Below are 19816 nucleotides of genomic sequence, written 5' to 3' on the forward strand. Positions count from 1 at the left end.
AGATTAATCTAGGATTTGTTTACTGATACCATCGATTCAAAACAACGAGATCTCGGATTAGTGAACGGTGATCACAGATCACAACGAAGAAATGAAGTGTGACAGTTTATGGTGGCTAAGTGTCTCCCTTCAGGGCATTAGTTTATTTTATTTATGTGAAATATATTTTAAGATGCGTACCTTAAAACGGGATACCAAATTGTACAGAAGTTCATCACGTTTCCGTATATTAGCAAATATTACAGTTGTGTCGCAGCCATACGTTGTATTTGTTTATTTTTGTAATAGGGAAAAAAATGATAGTCGTCTTATTTTCGAAGAAGTATTTGAAGTACGGTAGATAATTCCTGTGGGATAAAAAAGTGAGATCGTCTTTTCAAGTTCACTTATATGCCCACAACTCACTCAGGTTTCCATCATCATCTATAAGAATCTTCCTTTTCCGTATCCTGACAATTTAATGCAGATGAAATACCGTAAAGCAGGTGATTTCAGATAATTAATTACCAAACTATATCTTATCAAAATTTAAGATACTCCTTTCCGGTGGAAAATGCAATGTTCACCGCTCACGAAATATACATGCAATAATGCATTCTATGATACCAGTAAAAAATCGTCGTTTATTTTTGGAGCACGTGCTTTGTTGGAACACTAAAGAAACTATGCAAGAAGCTGATCATGTGAAAAACCTACAAATAGTATAAATACTTTTACATATGTGCAAATATATTAAGTTGGCATAGAACACAAAAACCCACAAACAACCCACATTAATTAAGAAGGGGTTAAACAAAAGACGTTAAGGACAAACCTTTTTATTAGATGTAACACGTTCGATTCATCTAACAATAAATGATTACTGTCCTTATTAGAGAGTACTATTAGAGTTCATACTGTTTTGTCTATTCCTATTACAGGCCTGACACTACCTTATGAGGTATTGAATTATGCGTATGGTTGCTGGGGAGAACATGCCCTCTACACCAAAATGAACACCAACTGTTCTGAATCTGACGTCATAGCCGTGAGTGGAGTCAGAGCTGGAGCAAAATTGTCATCGATTGTGCAATGTCAGAGGCCAATGAACAAAACTGACGATATCTCATTTTTTAATGAATGCTGCAAAGAAGATTATATTACGCCCAGTAATGATTGCACGTTTGCGTATGACTATCCCAACCTTTATGATTGGTGCTCTGGCAAAAGAATGTGTGATCGAGATCGAGAATTGCATGTGAGCAACCAAGTTATTTATCATTGCCCCAATGGCAATTATGGTTATTCAGATAAGGGGACCAATCATTCCACTTACATGGTATTTGATTATTATTGCATTGATGGTAAGATATTACATTAATCAAATGAATTTCTCTGTCTGTCTGTATGTATGTCTCCCTCTCTCTCTCTCTCTCTCTACGCATTCCGTGTAATCATTATGTTATTATATTATACCATGTACATTGCTGGTAATGCATTGTTGGTTTTAATACACATGTTCCAAAAGATACTGTATTGATGGAGAAACCCTGTGATAGCACCCTCATACTACTCTTGATCGAAGACTGCAGTTAACTGCACAAAGTCTCTCCCTGCATAAGAGACCGTTTTATATAAAAAGTCCCCATCAAACAGAAAGCAAGTAGACTAGAATGACTACCCAGATAATGTTAACTGTGTTATTAATAAAACACGGGTTCTTGCTCACACGAGACACTAGGGACTACTAAGATAAACAAAAGCTACCTGGTGTCAGGGCCACGCTTCTCAAGATCTTGTGATGAAATATCACAAACTAGGTTGATGTGTATATTTCTTAAATAATTTTACTGAACAATATTTTACAAATCTGGCGTAAGTCCTGCAAATAGTAGATATACACTTGACTGAATTATAAATACATATTTGTACGAAGAGGTTTAAAGGCGCTAGTGCACAATGCTGGATACACAGGGCCATTAAAAGTTAAGATTAAAATAGTATCGATAAAAATTGCCAACACACAAAACAAAACTTTGGAATGAATTCCAAATACAGGATGGGGACTACGTTAGTGGTTCTGGTAAATGTAGACACATTGGGTCATAACTGTATATAAAAGTGACAATTTTAATAAAAGTACGGTTAACATAGAGAATCGAAAACAAAGCTCTTAGATTTTACGATTGCTAAATGGTATTTTCCCAACTTGAGTGAGAATATCCAGTTATCGAAAAAATGCGTGTCTTATAAACGAGATTGACAAAAATTAATTGAATTTATAACTGCTGTTTTGAATCTGTGTATACCATCAGTTTGGTAATATTCTGTTTACAGTTATATTTCCAAATACCTTTAATTTCAGCTTCAAACATTGTAGCATGTCCATCTAAAATTAGCCGGAAAGGGAAGGTTGTTTACCTGTGGAACGACGGTTACATCAGCCGTATTGCAAGAGATTGTAACTGTTCCATCGAAACCCATAACTCTACCATTAAAATACATACTGTCCACAATGGTCTGAAGTCAAATGGCTCTTGCATCGATAATGCCAGCATACTATTTACTGATCGTAATGGAAGTAAAGAACTGCAAGTAATATGCCAAACGAACAGCAAAATGACCGAAAGTTCCAGCAATCACCTTTGGATGATATTCAGTACTAATACAGGGAAGACAAATGGAAGCTTTTGGTTTGCTTTCGAAGGTATATTTTTTCCTTCTCCTCTCTCTTTAACTCAACATTCATACACACTGAGTCAAATAAATCAACCCCACAAGTCTATGTTGTATCAACATGATGTACGATGTTGTGAGTATGATGTCACTTGTTCATTAAAATGTGCAATTTTGCTGCATGCAAATTATTCTGGAACAAACCCGCGTACACTTTAGACACAACCCGGTAACTGGTAACCGCCATATCAAGCGCGAAATTCAAAATGGCCACAGGACAGATGATTTTGCTAATCCAGGTGGATTTACATGTCACCAAACATATGATTTGCTCAGAAAATATAATCTGCATGTCACCAAACGAATCCTTCAGCCGACGGTAGTTGCACAGCCACGAGAAATACCGTTAAGCGTATAACATGTACACCAATTTCTACAGCCAAATTTGGAAGCAGATAATTGCAGGTTTTCGTGAATATGTGATATCAGCCCCTCTCAGGAAAATCAATATCATCGCGGGTAAAAGGCTGATTTATCGGCCTAATACACATCCAGACATTTTTTTTTTGGATGAAAATATATATTCACAAACTTGGATTAATATTTAGTCTTATAGTATCACCCTTTTATATTCTAACACACATGCATACATACATACATACATACATACATACATACATACATACATACATACACTTTTGGGGTCTCACTGACAGGTTTAGAGGTAAACGGTACAGTAGTTTGTATGTATCTCCTGTTCTGCTGAGTATTTTGTTTGTCCATTTTCATGCTGTAGTTTTCATTTCGATATACTTTAGCACATTGTATGACCAAATACAAACTGATGCAATATACGCTAGGATTAAATGATGAGGGCTGGTTATGTATTGATGTCTAAATTGTACCTAAACACTCATAAAGTAAATAAAGTCCGAATATATTCGCATAAGACCATGCACAAATGCATGTTACTGCTAGATTCAACATTCACTTATTCACTTATTACAAGTTTTATACGTTAACTGTTTTGTTTTCTCGTTTGAAAATATTAACTTTCTGTTATCGTTTTCAATCATTATTTTCTCTTATTCAGCAATCTCCCAGTAAAACCGATGCGTGAATCAGGAGACAAATATTACTTGAACAATTCACTGCAATAACACCTTTGCAATTACTCTGCTTTGTAGATGTGTTTATTATATAATTATTATATATTACCTTTCTAAGATACCAAACAATAAAATGAACGAGGTCATAACTCCATCACTGCACACATGTTTAATTTCATATATTGACATATCTGTGTTTAATTAAAATTGTAGCTGTGATTTTAAAATATAGTACTAATCATTAAATGAGATTTTTCTTAATTTAAAAGGAAAAAGAGTATTCATTGCTGTCACTCTCATGTATGAACCCATATTCTTGATTCTCTTGCAATACTGACATTGGCCTTGAAGTATGAACGTTTAATTACTGATATATACTTTTACAGCCCTTTTATACTTACTTAGCGAAATTACAGCTTTATGTAAAAATAGACCAGCTATATTTGAATGAATGTTTATATGAATTTTATTGGCAAATTCTGAATGGATCTGAGCGTGCCTTGAAAGTCAAAGATGTTGACATGCATATCAAAATTATTATTATGGAACTCGTCTTTATTAATCCGTGAACCGGTTTCATTAACTAATCATTTACATACAAAATTCCATTTCACACCAATTGCATGTACATAACGCAAAAATTTCCAACTTTAATTTTAGCATTCAACAATACTGGAATTTTAAGAAATTCGTCTGAGTTCTCTACAGCAAATTTATTATGTAATTCAATTTATTCTGCAAAAGCATCAGTCCATAATGCATTCAAAGTGTTCCTCAACTTTGTCTTAAAACCTAAACAAAAAGTGAATAACATTTCTATATTTGACGCGGACGTTGTTAGTTTAGGTTTAGAGAAGACAAGTCTTCTCACCCAAGTCAGTTTCAATGAATGTACAAACACGTTTATATCTAACAGTTTCAAACCTAATTCAAAATACTCTCTACATAAGACCTGGCTTGTAATTTTATATGTTTTGCACCACCCTTATAAACTGATCCGTCTTAAAAGATTTATCCTAGCCATACTAGGTAGGAATAGTGGAATAGAAATAAAAATAATAGGAATAAATAGTGAAATAGAAATAATAGGAATAAACACACAGACACATTATTTCGTAAAAACACCAATGATGCAGTCTTGCGTACAGGAGATGTCGCTTTCAAAGTTGAGTTCTCAACATTAACATTTTAGGTGCCCGCGCTAAAAAATTTTCTCTGTCTACAGAGGAAAGTTTATTAACGTTTATGACTTCGGAAACCGCGTTAACCCAATCATTTCTCGCACAGACCACAAACGCGCACCAGGTAAGTAATATTTCGGGACAGCTAACATAGCAAATAAGTACCTGACCTGGTCTTACCGCTCCAAAACACTTATTCGTAGAGTTTCAAAACGCAGATCGAGATGATAATTGATATCTTAGAAATTGACTGAAGCAGCTCGAGAAATTATACGTGTGCTCACTACGGTCAATCATGCACATCCGTTGGAACCCTGTGCATACATTGTGCTTAACTATATAATCAGTCAAGCAATATATGGCTGTATACGCACCACAACAAATATATTAAGAACGTCTTCAGACTTTCATGATTTATTTCTTTTCGATGGAATTGTTCCGATCGTCCGTGGTCGACCTGTACTATCATGCACGAGGAGATACGGCTGGTGGTTGTTATATATGTTTTGCCATGGTAGACTTTGTTATTAGAGGGCACTGGTTATCGAATAGGTATGATAGATGCTCATTTAGAACATCTCTGTATCATTATCAAATAATAATGTGTTAGAATAAGTTAGTTTCGCCTTAGCCAGAACAGCTTTACAAAATAAGGATTGCAATAAGAAACATGTGTTGGATCACAGTGACGCTTTCTGCGGAACGTTAATTTGAATTTCCCCAGTGGTTGACTCAAGCATACCTTGATCAGCTTGATGGGGCCAAACAAAAGAACACTTCTGTGACATTACATTTATCCGGAGCAGAGGTGATGCAACTGCCAAAGACTGGTAGAATACTTTCATTAGCGACTGCAGCTCCTGTGGTTGCAATAACAGCTGTCTTAGAGGCTGTCATAATTGTATCCGGGATGACTCTGAAAAAGGCGCTTGGTGGAAGTATCTTCTAATTTTCGTCTCATAAACAAATAAAAAAGTAAAAGGTCTTCAGTTACTAGAAACTATTTGCAGAATACCCTAATGCAGAGGTAATCGACTACCCTGTACGACTCACAGAAGATCTCACGGACCTCGTGACAAATAAATCTTGATTTACTCGCGATGGTAAGGTCAGTCAAACAGCTTCATGGTGTCCTTATGCAGGATGAACTGTATTGGGGATTCTCAAATGTGTGCGACACCAGAATTGTTAATCTGAACTCAACAACAGAAGGGGAGCCTCATTGGATATCATACGTGGAGACATCCAAAACTCGTTTGAACTTTGATTTCTATGAGTCTGTACCTCTAGTTGTTGATAATTTAACCCGAGGCGAAGCAAACCGTTTACCGCAATATTATTCAACCCTACCATTAAAAACGTGGCTGAATGGGCCAATATGTGGACATCTTTTTATTCAAGCGTCGCGTGCACATGCGGAAACCGAAGCTTCCTCAGCTTCAACACGACAAGAACTTGTTCATTTTACTTAGTTACTTACACACCCACCGCAACCTACCATCAAGGGTGAAGGAAACAGTTGAAAAATGTGGATTGCTTTACATACCTGGGGAGCACAATGTCTTCAGATGGGTTGCTTTACATACCTGGGGAGCACAATGTCTTCAGATGGGTTGCTGAACAACGAAATTACAGCCAGGACCGGGAAAGCAAGCCAAGCACTTGTACGACTTCGTGTCCATCAGCAAAAAATACATTATGATGCTCACAACTATCAAGGTCTAAATAGCTCTAGTCCTCATCTCCCTGCTCTATGCCTGTAAAACGTGGACTGTACACTGCAGGCATGTGAAGGAGCTCGATAAATTCTACGTGTGCTCACTACGGTCAATCATGCACATCCGTCGTAAAGACAGGGGTCCAGCTGAGTAGCCCTGAACATGGCTGATGTTTCTACCATTGAGGCACTGCTACTGAAAGCCCAGATCGGAAGGTCTGGCTGGCCACGTCATTTGGATGGAGAAGACCAGAATACCAAGACAGCTGTTCTATAGTAATCACAAACATGACAAGAGGAAAAGAGGTCGCCTCAGAAATAACCAAGCCAGAATCAGTAAAAACTAGGGAATTAAAGATTCTGGCGTGTTATTTGCGTTTATCAAAGACTACGCCGATGATGCTAGTGGAGAGATTTAAACATTCACTTCATGCAGCGCAAGAATGGGAATATGACCAAGGAAGCAGAGGAAAAATCTGATGATACAGCCTTAGCAAATTGTCGTATTTATTCAGTGCTCTTGAAAATGGTTTTGATAGACCTAACCATCATATCCTAAATGTGCGCTACTCCTCATTATACTTGTTTGTCATAACCATAAATTATGGTTGGTAGGGTAAAATCAGAAATGTAATAATTGAACAGAGGCATCTTGGTTTGATACCACATATATCACGCAGTAAAACACCGATATTATGATGGAATGTTTCACACTTACATTATCAACATCACACTCAAATGTTAGTCATTTAAAACAATTCATCATCTCTCCGGGCTTTGGTGTCTTTGGCGTTTACGTTTAGGATTTATTATTACATATAAGTGATGAATTCTGACCGTGCCGATGCGGTTGCGGAATTTGCTGACGAGTTAATGGATCATCTGACGAGTGATGCTAATATTGATAGCAATTTTGTTCAACTTGTCGATCAATATCTGCTCCATATCGGTATTAGAAGACCCTCGTATACATTCAATATAATCGTACATGGGGCATAAAAAATAGACCGTTGGAACAATCCAGACGTTAATGTACCATCTCGAAGCCAGCGATAGTACACAAAATCTCTCATTCTATGACTGAAGCAACAAGCATGTAAACACTCATGATTCGTTTCTACAACAAGGAATTGGAACTCACTGTTGAACCCATCTTGATTACATTTACCAACGAAGATTAAATCGAACATGGACTCAGCTGAGAGAAGAAAGACTTTGATGTTATTCAACATGGACTGACTTGTCCATTAACAGTTCTTTGACGAAACCGAGAACGATCAATTCACACACCAGGCACAATATATTTCTATATGAATGTAATGTCGAGCCACCAGACGCAGAATTGTTGAAAACTTAAATATTTTAGGCAGAGAATTATTATCAATGCATGACAGTTGTACCAATAAAAAGGAGCAATTGGTATGAAGGGCTTGTGCATGTTGCAATGGATCTGATGAGTCTGGACAGGGTGTGCCTGTCGTGCAGTTATACTACATTATTAATAGAAGAGCTATGTTGAACCCTCGATGTTACCAACGCGATAACATGTATTGAAGCTGAACAATTGTGAGATAATATCGCCAAGAGAACCGAACCATATGTGAAATACAATGACATAAACTGTGTGTGGTTGTAGATGCTCATTTCGAATCTCCACGGCAACCACCCTTGGTCGTGGTGTGGTGGGAAACACGACCACTTCAACTAAAATAAGCTCGCCAATCCGAATTTGGCTGGAGCAATATAAATATTAACTGGTGTGACTGGTGAAATTGGTAAAATAATTTCGATACAGTTACATTCCTCAATACTTGTCTATGCGAACCTTTTCGCGGGAGCACAAAGTAATCTCATTACTACTAACACCATTCGATGGCTATGGAGGATACAATAATTAGCATTTCCTAGTCTGATGTAGTATTTGTGGGAATCGAAAACCACCAGTGACTCCACGCATAAATACAGGTTTTGGAGAATCGAATCCATGTTTGATCGAGCGTATTGATTAACGCACTGATACTGCTGCGCACTCTAGTAGAGTAACTTACTCATACCCGCAGAGGCAAAGGTTCCCACGAGCTTGTTTAGGATTGCTCGAATCATATACTCGCAAATGATACGTGGATAAATGCATCGGTTTAAAAAGGTTTTGGCCTATATAAGTACTTGAGATCCAAAATCTGTATGACGATACTACTAAATGGTGTGTGTGTGTGAGAGAGAGAGAGATGATGATGATATTCTTTTATTTCTCCATTTTCTGAAGATTTTAAGACAAAAAAGAAATGCATTGAAATACATAAAATCACAAAAATAGTGGATTCGTTACTTATTGAATTATTTCCAATAGCAAACGAATAAATAAATTAAAATCATTACTAAGCTATATATATATATATATATATATATATATATATATATATATATATATATATATATATATATATATATATATATATATATATATATATATATATATATATATGTATGTATATATACGACAGAACATTTGAAAATGTATCCTCACAGCAAAAATAGTTAGTTTCCTCATCGCTTTGCAATCCAGTACAAGTATTTCTTTCCTTATATTTTGAGTGAGTTCTCTGTTGAATCGAATATATAATATCCTTTATCTCAATGAAATACTTGGTAGATAGTATGATCACATTTATCCATGCCTCAAATTCTAAACGTTCTGATATATCATTTAAACCACCAAGTAGTATAATCAGTATAATATCATCGATCTGATCACAGAAATCACGGTAAATCACTGGAGGCATATACGAAAATAAACTTTCCATCAAGTGGTTTCTGTCGTCTGAGGTTAAGGCACAATTCATCGAAATGTGCAAAATACGGTCATGACTCATTTTGCCACATAGGGGACACAGTCCGGGTCTTGCTTGCATTCCTCCAATACGAATTAATGTCCCATATTCCATTTTTCTGCTTGATTCAGTGTAAGCTATTTTCCGTAGATGATGCATTTTTAGTCCTGGATTAATTTTTAAAAATCTACCGAATCCCTCTGATGGATTTCTGATATTCATTTCATGTTTTCTCTCCTCAAATATCTGTATTATTGTCCCAATTAAGTTTTTCCATGTTATTTTGTTTGGAAATTTTCCAGTGAAAATAAAGTCGTTGAGATAGTCTTCTAAATCATACTTTTTGAGTACAGTATTTATATCATATATAAAAGAGTTATAGCTATGTTGGGGGTCAAAAATCAAATTTCCAACAACCCAGAGGAAAACCTTTTTAGCAGTTAAGTTTGCTGATGTTCTACACATGCGACCAAGGAATACGAGTTTTTGTTTATCTATGCGAGCTTCCACTGATATCATCCCCAAGCATGATGTCGTAGATCCAATAGGCGATCTTTGAGGGAAACCTTGTACTCTCCGGGCGAAATATCGTTGTATTTTCTCCATTGATTCAATGCCCTGATATGACATATTAAACCAGAGTTCTGAACCATACAAAGCAGACGGCAATATAACTCTTTCCCAGACTTTCACAGAAACTATAGGATTCATCCCATTTGCATTTAATCCAATTGAGTATAGCGAGTTTGTTACACGTTTAGCTTTATCGTAGGAATAGACTATACGATCATTAGTTTTCATTGATTGTGAAAAGGTAACTCCTGCATATTTCACTTTTTTTGCTCTAGGAATATTCTGCGATCCCAGAGTAATTCCATTTGATGAGTACACTTCATTTGTTTTACTAAATATCATCCAATTACTCTTGATAGAGTTATATTTCAATTTCCACTTATGTGCATACTGATAAGCTGTATTCACGAGTATTTGCAATCCATTCTGCGTAGAGCTTAGTAGAGTAGTGTCGTCTGCCAAAATTAACTGGTGTGACTGGTGAAATTGGTAAAATAATTTCGATACAGTTACGTTCCTCAATACTTGTCTATGCGAACCTTTTCGCGGGAGCACAAAGTAATCTCATTACTACTAACACCATTCGATGGCTATGGAGGATACACTAATTAGCATTTCCTAGTCTGATGTAGTATTTGTGGGAATCGAAAACCACCAGTGACTCCACGCATAAATACAGGTTTTGGAGAATCGAATCCATGTTTGATCGAGCGTATTGATTAACGCACTGATACTGCCGCGCACTCTAGTAGAGTAACTTACTCATACCCGCAGAGGCAAAGGTTCCCAAGAGCTTGTTTAGAATTGCTCGAATCATATACTCGCAAGTGATACGTGGATAAATGCATCGGTTTAAAAAGGTTTTGGCCTATATAAGTATTTGAGATCCAAAATCTGTATGACGATACTACTAAATGGAGAGAGAGAGAGAGAGAGAGAGAGAGAGAGAGAGAGAGAGAGAGTGAGTTAATACAAAACCACATTCATATTTTGTTCAGTCAGGGGAAAGAACTCGTAATATATAAGGCTTGTAAGGGCCTCGACATATTCATACGCTATATGTAGCTCTTTCTCTGCACTGACTCATAATTAAACACTGTGTACTTTTGAGTAGCTATCAACCCGGGAAAAAGAAAGAAAAATATAAGATCTTGACCGAACCCGTTGGCCGAGGCGTATGTCTATTTTCTGCTATTGACAAATATTTGTTTCACACGCATGTCATCTGACTTATTTATTATGGCGTACGATAGAGATTATCAATCCGTATTTCTGTATCATGCGCCTAGATGGGAACTATTTATGATCTTTCTGTCACCTCGATATTATTAGATGCGCCAAAATGAACTTGTATAATTCCCAATTCGTTTAGAATTTCATTCAATCCATAAAATATTTTGATAGCTTATATGAAAGAGATACATAAAAAGTAAACAACTGCATTCGTGTTTTATTCTGAGTCCGGTAAAGAACTCGATTCATACTGCTTATGAATACTCCTCGGTATTCTTACCCCCGACTCGGAAAAAAAAACCACATATGTAGTTTTGTGTATGCATCAGCCGAAATGAGGAGATATTTTGTTAAATGATTTTTAATTCGACGATAACATTTTGCTGAAATCATGCTGCATTTCGAACAAAACACGGGCACATTTTGGCGTCAGGTGAGTCGCTGTAACCTTATATAACTCTCGTAATGTAATAAGGTTAAATGGGAAGATAGTAATATATTTTTAAATGTTTCAGCGACGGAGAGGACAGATGCTGTAACTATTCAGTGTTATGGCGACGTCGGCAGTACACCGAATCCTGGAGGTCCCAGTCCGCCTCCACCGGGTACACACACACACACACACACACACACATACACTCACTCCTCTCTCTCTCTCTCTCTCTCTCTCTCTCTCTCTCTCTGATACCTTAATGTTAACTTCAGAGTGAGTCAACAAAGCAATAAAATGTATAGAATGTATAATTTGTGAATTAAACCTAATATTTTTCCCATTTGGAGCTATCGTTCAAAAACTTGATACTGCTATGTATATCTTGTTCTTGTGACAATTATTTAAATCAATTCAGTTTTCTGTTGATCACCAATATCTACATAATCCATCACATCATTTCGTCTAAATAATCTATGACATTAACCTTACATTGTCAGTATTTGCATAAGCTTTTTAATTTTTGTTCATGCTTTGTTTTATAAATTGCTCTTACTCTTAGGAATGCATTGGATATTTCAAGTGTGGTAATATTAATTTGCGTGTTGTGAGTGGATACCATTCTTCGGTTTGCTTTGTAAAAGTATCACCGCATTTCTGATTTAATTTTGAAATGAATGCTTCCTTATTCTTTATTTCAGGATTCGCCTAAGTATTTTGAAAAGTATTTCGTGGTTTCTTTTTTCAACAAATTTTAAACGTTTCTGTTGTGAAACTCTCTCACTCATCAATTTGTGTCTATCCAGTTTTTTCTGTCTCTTCATATATGTCTGAAAACATATTGTATAACAACTTATTGTTTTCTTAGTTTTTCAAGACAACAGTCAGTGATAAGGTGTATTTCATTGATGACGTCTGATTCTCATGCTTACATGACTGAAATGTCTTCCTGCCACTATTCATCGATATTGATTTAAAAACGACTACCTCATATAATAGTTCATTATATTATTCTACACCTGTTGCTCACAAATCCTTATCGCTCGATCTCGTAATGTGTTAGATCTTTCAGATGTACCATAGATTTAGCGACATATTTATTCGTTGATTTTTTAACATAAAAATACGCCATTTGTTCCTTGTTTTGTCGATACTTGTTTAACAAGTTTTGTATGAGATCAGTGATGGATAGCTGAATGTTATCGTCATTACATGTAATTTCTATATTTTTATCTTAAATAACATTTGGGATACCATGGTTTTATGTATCAAAATATATCACACTAAAATTTAAATTTTATATAATGGTCTTCATTTGTAAGACTACTTGTTTTGTTTTACTTTACCTTTATACAGATTGTAAACCCAGACAGGTCAACGAACAATAATGGGACTGTTGTAGTTATGTTAATTCATGAAATAGTTATGTCTTCTCTCTGAGGACTAGTTCGTGTATCATAATTTAGCTTTTTTGTATTTTTAATGTGCCAAATATATGAAATTATCATAGTGTTGTTCATCATATCTGACTGAGAGGGCAAGACACTCGCGTAAATTGTATTGTCAATCTGCAGTATACGTGAGCCAGACAGACTAGATAATATACTTGTCAACAGATCCTGAAATTCAAACTATGTGTGGTTAACAAAGCACATTTATAAACACTCAAACTTCGAATTTAATATACTGTACTTGGGAGGGGGGTGCTTGAAGAGATCCACCTTTCAGCTCATTAATTTAGATGGTTTGGAATTGAATCACAGTTTTCAAAAGATCTTGCTACTGCATAGTAACAAACGAACAGCTCGTACCATACGTATATAGTATCCTTCCACTCATGATCAAGTAGATACCGCAAGCACTGCAACACATTCAAATTTCCCTTTTGAATATGTTATGTCTTGTTGAAATTTTACAGATCCTTTTCTCTTAAACAAAATAATCCCATTCACTATTTAAAGTGTGTTATATGGACTATACAGAGAAGGGCGTTTTCTTTCGTCGTATAACTCCTGATACTTTGAGGACAACTTGCACAATTAAGCAAGTCCAACAAATTCATTAACGTTTGCTACAGAATTTTTTTTATCATCTGACAATGTTCCCCAATGTTCAACAATGGTGTTCTATGATTACAATTTATGTTTGCAACACAATAGCACTGATAGGCTCCTAAAATGCAGATATTCTGTTGTTTTGTTTTTTTTGTTAAATTGGGACATTATTTATTGGTGCATATGAAATAAAATTGTGCATATGTGCTATTTTAATTTGGTACGGTTTGAATTCTGAACGATTTATCAGGTAAAGTATGTAACGTTTAAACATCAGTTTTGCCATCTGGTAAACAACATCAGATATGCATACTGATTCGTCACATAAATTATGTTATGTTTAGACATTAGTTTTCCCTTCTTGAAATAAACATCAAATATGCATACTGATTTCATAAAATCTGATACAGTTTTATACATTAAATGCGCTTAGGAAATTCCACTACCAGATTTCGCACCTACACCCTCCTGTTATGGTACAATGATCTGTATATTGTCATTCTCCAGTGTTCAAGTGTACTTTTCAAAATTCGTATCGTGTTAAATATTGTTTCCAGTATTAGAGTGGACTAAGTATTACACGTCAATATATGTACTCATAAAATCAAGAACCGGATGTTATTGATCAAAGTGAACGTAGGAGAAATCGCTACATTGCCGTACTTACTATTCGAGTGAATTAACACCTAATGAATATTCTATTAAAAGGTCAGACGAGCAGCTCAGTTTGGTCAAGTCTTACCATGCAGTACGTTTTCATCTTTGCACCTTATAATACTCATTAGGTGGAACCTGTAATGATACATCGGATTTTTGCATTGTCAAGAAAATCTTGCAAATCTCAACTCTATGATACCGAAAGACGAGAGACATCTGTCAATAACAATCATCTTTACAATTCTCCACAAGCCTAGATTTAAGAAATCTTGTGCGCGTCTGCTGAGCGAGATTATTACCTTCCCTAATAGGTCAGTGGGATGATAATTATCGATCGTAGCACTGTACATAGCGAAGTGTAAACGTATGCAAAAAGTTAAGGCTATTTCTAGAAATCCACTCAAATTGACATTATCGACCACGTTCTTTATTCAAGTTATTTGCTGACGTTTGTGCGTCTATATGCGTATGTATGTATATGTTGATATGTGTGCGTTTGTCTATGTATGTATCCATCCTTGCATTGTTTATTTTACGTCACCCTGGTTTGCTCTGTAATTTCATTTTAGGACTTCCACTTGTCTGGATCATCATTGCTGTTATAGGAAGTCTTATTTTCCTAATTATTCTAGTAATTTGTTGCATACAGTGTTGTTCGGATGATACGCCAGCGAGATCCAATCAGGTAATCTTGGAACTTTTTGCTTACTAATACAAATGTGCTTGTACAATGAAATTCAGTGACTGAGATTAAACAATGTCACGACTATATAGAGCGATCACGGGCCCTGGGTTAAGAAACACCCAGGCCTCTCCAAGTTTTTGTTCACAGAAAATTTTTCTTTAATAAAATCAAAAAGTTTTGTTCGGCCCGGGATATATCCCCGGTTGCCCCCTTGTCTGCCCTGCGATCACTAAGTGCCATGATCTTTTTTGTAGGAGTTACATTTATGTCCCTTGACTTCAACCTCTGATGGGCGAACACACCCTCTTCTTCCTGCCGCACTGTCCTAATGTGCTAATGGAAAACTGGTTTATATGACTACTGTTGCATACACAAAGACAAACACTTATGATGTTTGTGTAATTTTATAATATTTTAACTGAAAATATGAAATTAAATGAATGTTATAAAGTTAAATTATACAAATAAACGTTTAAGAGATTTGTAAATGAAACTAAAATTGCTTAATAATCATATTGCAAGTTTTGAATCTTATTATATAAGACTCTTGTGCTTCAGATGTTTTTAAAATTTTTCTCGTATTTATTTATTTATTTATTTATTTATTTATTAAATTACTAGATCCAATCGAACGATGTTGAGTGGACGTCAGCAAAATCACCCGTACTGGTAATATAAATTTTATATATTAATTTAGCATATCAGTGAGCGGGGATGAGGATTATTGTTGTTTTGTTTTTTCTATTGGGTTTCATTTTACATCATAATTTCTATTTTGTGCAGCTGATATAACAAATATAATAGTGGAATTTCTAGAATAAATGAAAGAATGAGATTTTTTCTAGCTGGTTGAGATCCGGATTGCTATCTTTAACAAAGGAAATTCAACCTTCAAATTCTTCCTAAGTTTTGACTGAGTTTAAAAATAATGTGTCAGTGGTTGTTTACTTTAAAGTATTTTTAAAACTCGTATTAAAATGGTTTGATCATTAATGAGTAAACACTAATGTGTATTATTGCCAAATCGTTTTAGAAATTTAAATCAGGTTTTAAGGACGTATTCATCCTACGAAGCAATCAAATCCTTCCCCAGTATTATACAATAAGTAACTTGAGTCTTAGCAATAGGAAGCACGAACATTTATATATGCATAGTGTTCCGCACTTTCTTAAATTATAGATTAGTGTCATCGTATATGTATATGACTCGTAACGTTATGCTTCATCTTTGCTTTCTACAAATGTGCGTTTTAGTGAATTACAGAGCGCATTGTTGTTGTATAAAATGTTCAAATAGTGTCACATCAGTCTTATTGTATGAATCATGACGGAACATTTGTGAAGCTGCACCGTTATATTTGTGGCTAGATGACAAAAAAAATGTAAATGAAAGCTATATGCCTCGTAACTTAATAGTCATTTTGACAGAATATGGGTTCACGTTTGTCTGATACTAAATACATTACACTCTCACCTTTGCATGCTATTTTGAAGAAAGCAAGACTTGTGATTAAGAAGGTAAATGAAACGAAAAAACGATTGAATGAATGAACCATCAGCCAACCTTCCACCCCTATATGCAATATGGTCCCTCCATGTTCTTACATTATATATTGCGTGTCCTATATATATCGCTTTCATTATCTTTTGTTGGGAAACATCTCTTGCGACTTTCTTGCATACTACGTGGCTTGATATAAGTTTCATTTGGGTCTTTCTTCAAAACAAAACAGCTAAACGTTACTATCGTCTGTGCCCCAATATAAATGTTATAATGTCGATCTCCGTATCATTTCTATCCGGCATAGGTCGGGGCAACAGTAGAAAAGTAGTGATTTCGTTTTATAATATCTATTAACTAAATGTTTAAGCAGTGTATTTTACAAGTATGCTTTTACTATATAGAGGATCTTAAGTGAATAATGATAAAATATTGAGTTTATGGAAAGAGTTCATTAATGTCCAACTTTAGTGTAATGAATGTCTGACCGGATGTTTGCATTCTTTGATTTGAAATACTACAGTAGGCATAGACACGTTTTATTTGAGTCGGAAGTGTATCACAATATAGGAAGTATTAGCTCGTTAGAGATACTTTGCAGCGTAAGATATAAGAAGAAAATATGTATTCTGGTATCCATCTACCTATGTCAAAATCTAATCGAACAAGTAAATAGTCCCTTTTGCAAACCAATAAGACACATATCTCTTTTCCCGTTTATGCAACCATGATTTTTATTTTGAGCGGTAGAACACTTCTAGTCTCAACAATCTATGGTGCCGAAACGCATGTTACAAACACAGCCGTGTTTTATATTTTACTTTAAGCATATTTTGCGAATTTAAAAAAAATGCATTGGAAGTATGAGTGAACAATGACAAAAAATTTTAGTTGAACTATACAATAGGATTTATAATTTAGTTTTACGTCTCATAGTTTGTTGTAAGTTATTTATCTGCATTTTTGTTTAATCGACAGATTATTCCTGGAAATACAAAATGGATGATGGCAGGTCCAGTTGTGTCGGTAATAATAATATCATTATATACACAATATGGATGGATTTCCTTCCATTTTACTACCATAATTGAAATAATTTTTTTTAATAGTTTTGTTTATGTGTGTTATATGGGAGATTATCAAGGATTGATTCAAGAATATGATCACAAATATCATGGGGAGGGTAATGGGTCTAAAAAAAGTAGACAAAGAATCCAAGGGAACGAATGACTGGTGGGTGGTCATACGGCCGTAGGCCAGAGAAACTTCCTGCATTCCAAGCCTTTCCAGGGCAGTGGCTGTCCATATACCCCTCCCTGCCTTTGTAACTGTCGCCTAGTATTTTGTCCGTGACTGAGATTCGGTACTGGTTACAAAAACGTCTTGACATTCTTTTATGGAAATATCCATTAAAACGAACCCCACATCCGTGGCATTTTATTGTCTGATATGTTAGGTGAAAATCTGTATATAAAGGAGTAGGAAAAACAATTATTCCGTTATGTGGAATCACTTTTATGTCTGTTCAGATATTCACCTATCTATAATTTAAAAGGAATTCTGTCCATTAGAATTGCAAAGTGAGCATTGACTTTTTGAGGTAAATCAATCGTTCAAAAATTTTGAATTATTGACGACAGTCTCAAAGACTGTTGATTCGTGTACTCATTGAAAACATCAATACATCCAATAATATTTGAATTTATTTTAAATAGTCTATGTTTGGATATGTAATAGAACATTTAGGATTATTTGGGATTTAATTCACATGACTGTAAGTTAATTTTCAATTTCACTTTGTATTTTAGGGAGATAACGTTTTTGTTGAATTTGACAAACTTTTTTTATGTTTTTCTCTGTTATATAGTTTAAACTAATTTCAAGGCAAGCAAATATATTTAAAGAAATTTAATCGTCAGGTAGGCCCGAATTATACCTTGGATAGAAGTCAAACACACTATAAATTAAATGTACATAATGCCTCCCCTCATAAAGAAAATTAAAGATGTAAGTAATAATGGTCTTTTTAACATATTTGTCAAATATACATTTGATACAATATTGGTCGCAAATTAAATAACAAGATGTCTTATGAATGGTACAAAATACATGCAACATAAAGCAATATAGTAATTATATACACGTGATATGGCATCTGCAATCAGATTACTTTTAACTTGATGCTCCTCTTGTCAATGATATATCCCTGCAACATCAAACTCCACTTCGAAAAATGGTTTGTTTTGCATTTTGTTAATGAAAGTCAGGGAGTTGTGATCACTTAATACAGTAATCAGAGAAGTTGATGAACTAATATTCACTTCAAAATCTTGCAAAGTCATCACCAAAGCCAAATATTCCTTCTCAGTTGTGGAATAGTGTCTTATGTGTTTGTTACGTTTGTTATAAAAATAACTCACATAATGAGTCTCGCCTTTATAATCTTACTGAATCAATATTCCAACAGCCACTAAATCACTTCTATCAACAGACAGTTTAAATAATGTATGCAGTTTGCAGCTGAAAGAACGTTGGATTTCTTATGCAACAAATCTGTAAGAGGCGCGGCAATTACGGAGAAATTAGAACAAAATTTCCGATAATATCTATCCATACCCCAAAATCGCATCATTTGTTTTTACTAGCAGCACTGGGGATTCAGATATATCCTTAACCTTAGCTTCTAGATGTTTAACTTCACCGTCTCCCACAATATGTTCTAAAACGTAACACAAGCACGGAAAACTAACGTTTACACAATTTAATTGTCAACATTATCCAATCTAGATGTTTGACGGAGACGTGTCCATATCTACTGGCTTCACTTCACATCGACAGAGTCCATCGGGAGTTGGAAATGCCATCATTTAGTTTGCATTTTCCGCTTTTGGAATATGCTATATTCCTTTTAAAATGTCAAAATTGGTGACATATTTTGTATTTTCAATTGGTCCATGTAGTTATATATCTTGGCATCGGAAACAAGAAATCCAGAACTATGTCACCGGGCTGAACATTCCATTCATTTGTATTTCGGTCATAACTTAATTTAATTGTTAGCTGAGTAGAGCGAAGATTAGTTCTTGATACTTCACAACCCTGTGACGACTTACATTTACAATCCGAGACGTGGTCAAGCGGGTTCATCTTGGAACCTTTTTAGGAAAGTAGTTCCTCTTTTAATAACCCA

The 19816-nt window shown here is 35.1% G+C and overlaps 1 protein-coding gene across 4 annotated transcripts in view; it reads left to right on the plus strand.

The window, feature by feature from the left end:
- Nucleotides 1-19816, plus strand: part of LOC149797215 (uncharacterized) — a 73594-nt gene that overhangs the window by 33059 nt on the left and 20719 nt on the right. For 3 of the 4 annotated variants that reach the window (XM_089961901.1, XM_089961900.1, XM_089961903.1), the window contains 6 exons: nucleotides 921-1343; nucleotides 2345-2686; nucleotides 11815-11904; nucleotides 15010-15125; nucleotides 15747-15794; nucleotides 17605-17652. In XM_089961901.1, the coding sequence (XP_089818027.1) occupies nucleotides 921-1343; nucleotides 2345-2686; nucleotides 11815-11904; nucleotides 15010-15125; nucleotides 15747-15794; nucleotides 17605-17652 (1067 nt within the window). The remainder of the gene's footprint in view (nucleotides 1-920; nucleotides 1344-2344; nucleotides 2687-11814; nucleotides 11905-15009; nucleotides 15126-15746; nucleotides 15795-17604; nucleotides 17653-19816) is intronic. The other variant, XM_089961902.1, reaches the window with a different exon arrangement.

Source organism: Sinohyriopsis cumingii, chromosome 6 (assembly GCF_028554795.1).
Source record: "Sinohyriopsis cumingii isolate HCF-2022 chromosome 6, ASM2855479v2, whole genome shotgun sequence".
NCBI classification, from domain to species: domain Eukaryota; kingdom Metazoa; phylum Mollusca; class Bivalvia; order Unionida; family Unionidae; genus Sinohyriopsis; species Sinohyriopsis cumingii.